The sequence below is a fragment of the Erinaceus europaeus genome, chromosome 1 (genome assembly GCF_950295315.1).
Source record: "Erinaceus europaeus chromosome 1, mEriEur2.1, whole genome shotgun sequence".
NCBI classification, from domain to species: Eukaryota; Metazoa; Chordata; class Mammalia; order Eulipotyphla; family Erinaceidae; genus Erinaceus; species Erinaceus europaeus.
This window is the reverse complement of record NC_080162.1, coordinates 158,384,025-158,392,726: the sequence shown is the minus strand read 5'-3', so window position 1 is coordinate 158,392,726 and position 8,702 is coordinate 158,384,025. Positions and strand designations below refer to the sequence as shown.

Genomic DNA, 8,702 nt, shown 5'->3' with positions numbered 1-8,702 from the left:
GGAGAGAGGAAGGAAGACAGAAAGGGGGAGAGAAAAGACAGACACCTGCAGACCTGCTTCGCCACTTGTGAAGCGACTCCCCTGCAGGTGGGGAGCCAGGGACTTGAACCGGGATCCTTAAGCCGGTCCTTGCACTTTGCACCACGTGCACTTAAACCACTGTGCTACCGCCTGACTCCCTCATTTCTTCTTTTCTTTTCTTATTTTTTTTTTTAAGCCAAAGCACTGTTCAGCACTGGTTTATCATGATGCAGGGGACTTAACCTGGGACTTTGGAGCCTCAGGGATGAAAGCCTCTTTGCATAACCATTAGGCTAGCTACCCCTGCCCACTATCATTTCTGATGTATAACATTTTCACCGCAGTGAAGTGGCATCTCATTGTTGTCTTTATTTGCATTTCACTAACAATCAATGACTTGGAGCATTTTTCATATATCTGCTGGCCTTTTGGGTCTCCTCTTTGGTGAATATTGAGTTCATATTTTCTCCCCATTTTTGGATGGGGTCATTTGTCTTTTTGTTTCAGAGTTTGGTGAGCTCTTTATATGTTTTGGTTATTTGCCTCTTGTCTGTTGTATGGGATATAAAGATCTCCCCTTCTGTAAGGAGTCTCTTTGTTTGGGTGATAATTTTTTTTTTTTACCAGAGCACTATTCAGATCTGGCTTATGGTGGTGCAGGGGATTGAACCTGGGACTTTGGACAAAAACAGTTTTAATAGCTTTTTTTTTAATAGCTGAGTAATGTTCATTCAATACATCTCTCACATTGTCCCATTATCCTCCCATGGGTATTTTATTTTTATTTTGCCCATTGTTATTAATAATAAAGAATACTATGACTGTGGCCTCTCTTTGCCAAATTTTTTTTTTAATTTAGGGAGATAGGGTAGAACAGGAGAGGTACCCACTGCACCACTCCCCATGTGCCATTCATAGTATTTCATTTGTGCTGCCAGCAATTGAATCCAGTGTCTTGCCCACATAAAGCATTCCTTCTACCCAGTAAGCTATCTCCCAGGCCTATACATGGTTTGAAATTTATGAAACATTTCCCTTGTTGATGGGAAGTAGCTGCCAGGGTGTGACCTATGTACATTTATGATATGCTTCTAACTATTGATACTGTTGGTCTCCAAACCACACTTCAACAACCAAAACAGATCATACCCTGGTATATATACATTAGAATCTTTGTTCAAACACAATTCCAGCAGATAGGCATGAATATTGTGCTTTTAGAAGCAGTTTCTAGCGGGTGAGCATCCCTCTATAATATATCATGCATGGAACCATCTTTCCCATTTAGTTCTCCCATCAGCCAAGGGAGAACTATCAAATATAACATTCAAATTCCAGACTACTAAATGAAAGGCAAAATCATCATAAAGTGCCACTCTCGTATGTGCTGTTGGCAGATTCCTTAAACAATTGCAGAGGGGAAATACGAGCAGATGCTTACCATTCCATCACACTGGCCATCCTTAATCCTCAGATACATCCGTGCATTTTTCACACTTTCAAACATGCAAATTCCAGAGCTGATTTTATGTACTTTCCAGTAGGAGTTTTCAGATTGGTTTCCCACTCCACTACAGCTCCCATCAGGCTGGAGACACAGGGCCTGGCGTAGACTTGTAGCAAGTAGAATAACAGCACTGTTGAGAAACACACCCTTCAAAGGAACAAGCAGAACAGAAAGAAAGGCCGTAAATGACAAGCTAATGTTTTACTAGAGGAAGAATGAAACAGAATCCATAGATCTTGCAGAGATCAGAATCTAACCAGAAGTATGATGGTTAAAAATAAGTGAAAGAGGGCTCAGGGTGGCACACCAGGTAAAGAGCATACGTCACCATGTGCCGTGGGGAAGCTTCACGGGTGGTGAATTAGTGCTGCAGGTGCATCTCTTTCTGTTTCTCCATTTCTCTCTATCTTATCAACAAAAGGGAGAGGAGAAAAGAAGGGAAGGGAGGAAATGACCACCAGGAGCAGTGGATTGATCCAGTGTGCACCAAGCTGCAGTGATAAATCTGGTGATATCATCATCATCATCATCGAATTTTTTTCCACCAGCGTTAGCACTGAGATTCTGCACTTACATGGTTTTACCATGCCTTGTGAACTCTCCTACCACCTTTCTTATTTTTCTTCTTAGAGGATGAAAGACAGGAAGGGAGAGAGAGAGAAAGAGAAATATCATAGCACTGCTCCACAGTTCATGAAGCTTCCTCCATGTGGGTGCTACCATTGGTGACTAGGAACTCAAATCTGGGTCCTCACACATGTGAGTGAGAGTGTAAAGTACACACTCTACTGGGTGAGTAATAGCTCAGTCTCTAAGAAATAAATAATTTAGCTTCTATGTAAAGCACAGCAAAAGTAAAGAAAGTTGTTTGGCTCATCATCCTTTACATCAATGATTATTTAATGCTAAAGAGATTAAAAACAAAACACAAATTCTTCTCAAGAAATTTATGATCATAATAAATAATTTTAATATAAAATTGAAAAAAATAGTATATTATAAAAGTATTTGAATTATGGGATATTAGCTAAATGTATGCATGTAGGAAAGGAAGATGAATAAAAAGAATTGAAATACAACTAAGGGATATTTAAATAAATCTTATATAGTCAATAATTTAAAAGGAAAATATAAAAAGTTCTTGAAAGTTAATTAGAAGGCCTAGGTGTTGATGTACTTGGTTGATACATCATAGTTTGAACCCTCGGTCCCCAACTGCAGGGGAAAAGTTTCACAAGTGGTGAAGCAGGTTTGCAAATGTCTACCTCTCTCTCTCCCTCTCTATCTCCCTCTTCCCTCTCAGTTTCCTCTCTATTCTATCAAATAAAATAGAAAAAGAACAAAAGAAAAAATGACCACTGAGTGTGGTCAATTTATAGTGCAGGCACTGAGCCTCAGTGATGACTCTAGTGAAAATAAAAAATTAAAATAAAATAAGAAGGAGGAGAAGAAAATTAATAAGAACTACATTAATACTGTAGAGAAATGGCTAAGGGGCATAAATATACAAGTTACAAATGACAAAATACAAATGGTAAAGAAACTTAAAGAAGGGTAATCCAAACTGTAATGGACATTGTCAATTTCTTTTTCTTTTTTTCTTTTTTATTTATAAAAAGTAAACATTGACAAAACCATAGGATAAGAGGGGTACAACTCCACACAATTCCCACCACCAGAACTCCGTATCCCATCCTCTCTTCTGATAGCTTTCCTATTCTTTAACTCTCTGAGAGTATGGGCCTAGGGTCATTGTGGGTTGCAGAAGGTGGAAGGTCTGGCTTCTGTAATTGCTTCCCCAGTGAACATGGGTGTTGACAGGTCAATCCATACTCCCAGTCTGCCTCTCTCTTTCCCTAGTGGGGTGGGGCTCTAGGGAAGCAGGGCTCCAGGACACATTGGTGGGGTCATCTGTCCAGGGAAGTATGGTTGGTATCATGTTAGCATCTGAAACCTGGTGGCTGAAAAAAGAGTTAACATATAAAGCCAAACAAGTGGTTGACTAATCATGAACCTAAAGGCTGGAATAGTTCAGATGAAGAGTTGGGGAGTCTCTGTTTTGTATATAGCTAGTAGGCCTATTTTAATTATATTCCAAAGGGCCTGTGAATATATTAGGTTTTGTTGTTGTTGTTGTTGCTGTTGTTTTCCCTGAGCCTGAAATCTGAAATGCAGGTGGATCAAAGTTACTGTCTGGGCAGAATGTCATGGCTGGAAAAAGGACCAGAAAGCTTGATCAGGGAAGAGAGTAGCTCCCTAATATGGGAAAGGTGTATAAATATTGTTGACTGTAAACCCCACTGATTTGATGTGATCTGGGGCCCATATTCAACTTAGGAGTCTATGTGACTTCTGCATCCCCGTAGGTCATTTTTAAGAACCACCTTCAAATTGAAGTTAATATGATATCTAGTCTCCTGTCAAAAGGATTTGGGTACTAACAAATTTATAAATGTCACATGATCTCATTTCCATGTGGGATACAAAGAAACAAAGCAGGGGCCAGGAGGCAGCGAATGGGTTAAGTTCACATGACATAAAGCACAAGGACCGGCACAAGGATCCTGGTTTGAGCCCCCAGCTCCCCACCTGCTAGGGAGTCACTTCACGGGCGTGAAGCAGGTCTGCAGGCGTCTATCTTTCTCTCCTCCTCTCTGTCTTCCTCTCATCTCTCATTTTTCTCTCTGTCCTATCCAACAACAGCAATAACAACAACAAGGGCAACAACAACAAGAAAAAGATGGGGAAAATTGCCTCCAGGAGCAGTGGATTCCTAGAGCAGCAATAACCCTGGAGGCAAAAAAAAAAAAAAAAAAAAAAAAAAAAATATATATATATATATATATATATATATATATATATATATAGCAAAGAAACAAAGCAAGGGAACAAAAGCATGTGAAAACAAACCCTTTAGAATGATCACACAACTGAGTTCACCAAAAATAGAAGGGGAAGAGCTGTAAGAAAGGAAGAGATCCAGTAGACTGAAGGAAGTATACTGCTACTTCAGTATAGTCATGTTGTGGTGTAAAGTTGTACCCATAAAATGTACAGACTTGTAAACCAATATTACCTCAATAAAAAAAGATAAAGACGAAGCCAGGCACCAAAACACAAAATGAAGGAGAGGGAAGAGTACAAAGAGGAGAATGAAGAATGTGAGGAGGAAGGAGGGAGACAGTAGAGGGGAAAAAAGGAAGAAAGAAACAGAGAGAAAGAAAGAGAAATGAAGGGAGAGGGAGAGGGGGGACTTTACCTAGGAAGGTCTAGTCTTTGCTCATAGTTACTAAGAGGTCATTTTAGACCCTTGGAATGTGAGGTCTAGTAGGAAAGTTTTTGTTTGCTTGGGGGCCTTGGACCTGTCAGCAATTAAAGTGTGATTTAGGGTGGGTATGATGAGCAAGAGTCAGCTTGTCTCCTGACAGGCTAGAGATTGAGATAAGTGAGCCACATAGATTCTATATGATGAAATTTCAATTAGCAAAGGTACTAAAAATCAGATGAGCATTCCTGGTTGGCAATACCCAATGAAACAGTTATATATAAATATTGAGAAAATAATGCTGCACTAACTCTGTGGAAAGAAGACATATATAAATTCCATGTTTTGGTACTTTTCCTAGATTCTGTCTTACAGATTTCTTTCCTTAACTGATATTAATACCCTTTCTCATGGGAGAAAAAAACTAGCCATGAGTATACCAGTATTCAGTGACCTCTGAGTCATTTTAGTGAATGGTCAAACCTTGAAACTGTCTCAAGGATTCCTGAATTCTAAAATTTGTGTCAGAATTATGGGTGTTTATATGAATTATTTCCTCTAACACAGTTGGCTCAACTTTCACGAGATTGATAATTATAACATTTTTGGAAAGAAACGTGGCAGTGTATTCCCAGAATCTTCAGATTCTTAAAGATTTCTAATCCTGACCCTGAAATTCATTTTGAAGTATATATCTAAGTGAAGAAAACAATAAAAAATGTAGTTAGAGATATATGCAAAGTATATTTTACAGTAGCATATGTTGAATTGCTAAAATGAAGCTATTAAGAATAAATGACCAATGATAAACAAATACATAGTCCTTAAATTTAAATAGTGTATAACCATCAAAAATAATGTTGCTTACAATAATATGATGATGAAGTGCTTATTATATAGGAAGTATAAACCATTTTGAAGACTAATGAACATTTATCTGAATCATCATTAAACATTTACTAGCTATGCTTTACTAGTCAAGACTACAAACTAAAATCTTAATTTAATATTTAAATTTAAAGTTTTTTAAATTTAAATTTAATAAAATTAAAAATTAAAATACAGAACAATATTTGTCAGTACTGTATGATGATTGGTTTTATTTAGGTCTGTATGTGGTGAAACACTCAGTATTTTGTGCCTGGCACAAAATAGGTAAACTCACAAATGCTTGCTCTCATGTTATTATATAATGATAAGAATATTTTAATGTTTTTATTTATGTATTTGGTAGAGACAAAGGAATTGAGAGGGAAGGAGGATGCAGATACAGATATAGATGATATTGAGGCCTGCAGCATACATCACTACTTGTGAAGCTTCCCAACCACAGGCAGAGAACAGGGGCTTGAACGAGGGTCCTTGTTCACTGTGATGTCTGCATTCAACCAGGTGCCCCATCACCCAGCCCCACAATATTATTTTTAAGAAAAATTCACAAGTACATCCTATTAAGAAAGAAGTATAATCATTATGAAATATTCACATAGATACAACACTCAAAGGATGTAAATATTCTAATTGCCAGAAAAGTTCAATGTAAACCTTTGTTTTATTCCCAAATACAGAAATCTCTAACTTGTTATTAAGAAGTAACCCCCAACTCTTGATTGGATGCAGATCTCACCAGTTTCATTGTTAATTCTATACTCCCTACTGCTTCAGCTTCTGGGTAGATAGAACGGCAATAGGCATTAATGCTACCTAATGAGAAGACTTCTGATTATGATATAACTCCATTTCAGAATATTTCCTAACAAAGCAAAAGAAAGTAGGCATTTTTGCAATAGAAACTTTAGAATAAAAACCACCACCCCCCATTTTACCTTGACAAAAACCACAAATTCTTTTGAAAGGTCTGCATAGCCTGCTGATGATTCATCAGCTGTTTTGCCTTGACGGTCAAAAATGACTGCGTGACCAGGAACCAGTGCTGACTCAATAAGAGCACAGCGGTTGGGCTGACAAAGTACTCTCAGCTCAGTTGAGGGCCCACCACTAGCCTGAAAGAAAAATGGAGGGAATAGCCTAAGAATTCACAATAGAAAATGATTCAATCCAAGTATTCTGACATTGTGTGTGTGTTTAGGTCTACTCCACTCTGTAGAATACTCTATACACAAGTTTCATAATTTTGTAAATCATTGCTTTGACTTACCAACCTGATTTCCAGTATCTTGCTCTTAAGAACTTTCTCCTGTTTCTTCTTCTCCTTCATCTTCTTCTCCTTTTCTCCTTTTTTTACCAGAGCACTGCTCAGCTCTGGCTTATAGTGGTGCTGGGGATTGAACCTGGGACTTTGGAGCCTCAGGCATGAGAGTCTTTGCATAACCGTTATGCTATTTACTCCCGCCCTTCCTTCTTTTTCTCCTCCTCCTCCTCCTTCTTCTTCCTCTTTTTCTTCATCATCTTCCTTTTTTTTTTTTGACTTCTTAAAGTCCCAAAGTACAGGGATCAGGAGACCACACACACAGTTAAGTGCACAAACAACCAAACACAACAAACCAGGTTCAAGCCACCAGTCTCCACTTGCAGGGGGGAAGCTTCATGAGCAGTGAAGCAGTGCTGCAGGTGTCTTTATTTTTTATTTTTATTTTTTATTTATTCATTATTTGGATAGAGACAGACCAGAAACAAACTGAGAGGGAAAGGGGACATAGAGAGGAAGAGAGAAAGAGAGAAACCTATATCCCTGCTTCACAAATCATGAAGCTTCCCCCAGCAGGTGGGGACTTAGGGCTTGAATTGAGGTCCTTACACATGGTGATATGCATGTTTTCAAAGGTGCACCATTTCCCTGTCCCCAGCTTCACTTTCTTTCTCACTCTCTATCTCCCCTCCTCTTCTCAGTTTTTCTTTGTCCTATCAAATAAAATAAATAAATAAATAAATGTTTTTTAAAAATACAGTACAGTATGGGGGAAATAGCTGAAGTGTCAAGATAATTTAATGAGATAGTAATATTCATCTTATTAGTATTTAAATTTCTTTTATTTTCATATTGGAAGGTAAATAAATGGTTTGCAGTTGTTGGCACATGGATATAATTTCCCATCTTGCCATCATAGGTGTCTGCAAAACACTCTCACACTCAGCTTAAGTCCATTTTCCAGGATCTAAAATCACCCTTTTTCCCTTCACTGCTTTCATTGTCCTCTTTCCCAAGAGTTCTTATTTTTCACCCCTTCATATGTGTCTTCCTAATTTGAGACAATTTAAACTAGAAGTTTGAATTAACCCATTAGATTTACTCTGTTTTACTGTAAAAAAAAAAACTAAACAAATCATGGGAGATGTTCTTGATTCAGAATATTGTCAAGAGTTCTCTCCAAAGGGAGGCTGGATAACATACTCTAATTACCACCTGAGAAAGATGGGTCCTGAAATGGGGCAGCTTGGAACTTTCCTACTCATGACTACAGAATCTGAGCTCAGACCTATAGGGATGCAGAGGTTACATAGGCTCCTAAGCTGAATATGGGCCCAAGATCAAACCAATGGGGTCTACAGTCAATATTTATATACCTTTCCCATATTTGGGAGCTACTTTATTCCATGACCCAGCTTTCTAGCCCTTTTTCCAGCCATGACATCATCTCCTCAGACTATAATTTGGGTCCACCTGCATATCAGAGGTCAGGCTCAGGAGAAAAACTAGTATAGTCGTGGGCTCTTTGGAATAAAACTAAACAAGGCCTACTAGCTATCTTCAAAACGGAGACCCCAAATCTTCATCTGCAATATCCCAGGCTTTAGGTTCATGATTAGTCAACAACTTGTTTGGCTTTATATGTTAACTCTTTTGTCAGCCACCAGGTTCCAGATGCTACCATGATGCCAACTGGACCTCCCTAGGCAGACAACCCCACCAATGTTTCCTGGAGCCCCGCTTATCCAGATCCCTCTCCG

At 38.5% G+C, this 8,702-nt stretch overlaps 1 protein-coding gene across 1 annotated transcript in view; it reads right to left on the bottom strand.

Annotated features, from left to right (window-relative positions):
• The window catches only part of RP1 (RP1 axonemal microtubule associated), a 180,182-nt gene that overhangs the window by 83,688 nt on the left and 87,792 nt on the right, over positions 1–8,702 (bottom strand). Inside the window, exons 13-14 of the mRNA XM_060198887.1 lie at positions 6,620–6,796; positions 1,463–1,675 (exon numbers count right to left, since the gene is read on the bottom strand). Of these exons, the coding sequence (XP_060054870.1) occupies positions 1,463–1,675; positions 6,620–6,796 (390 nt within the window). The remainder of the gene's footprint in view (positions 1–1,462; positions 1,676–6,619; positions 6,797–8,702) is intronic.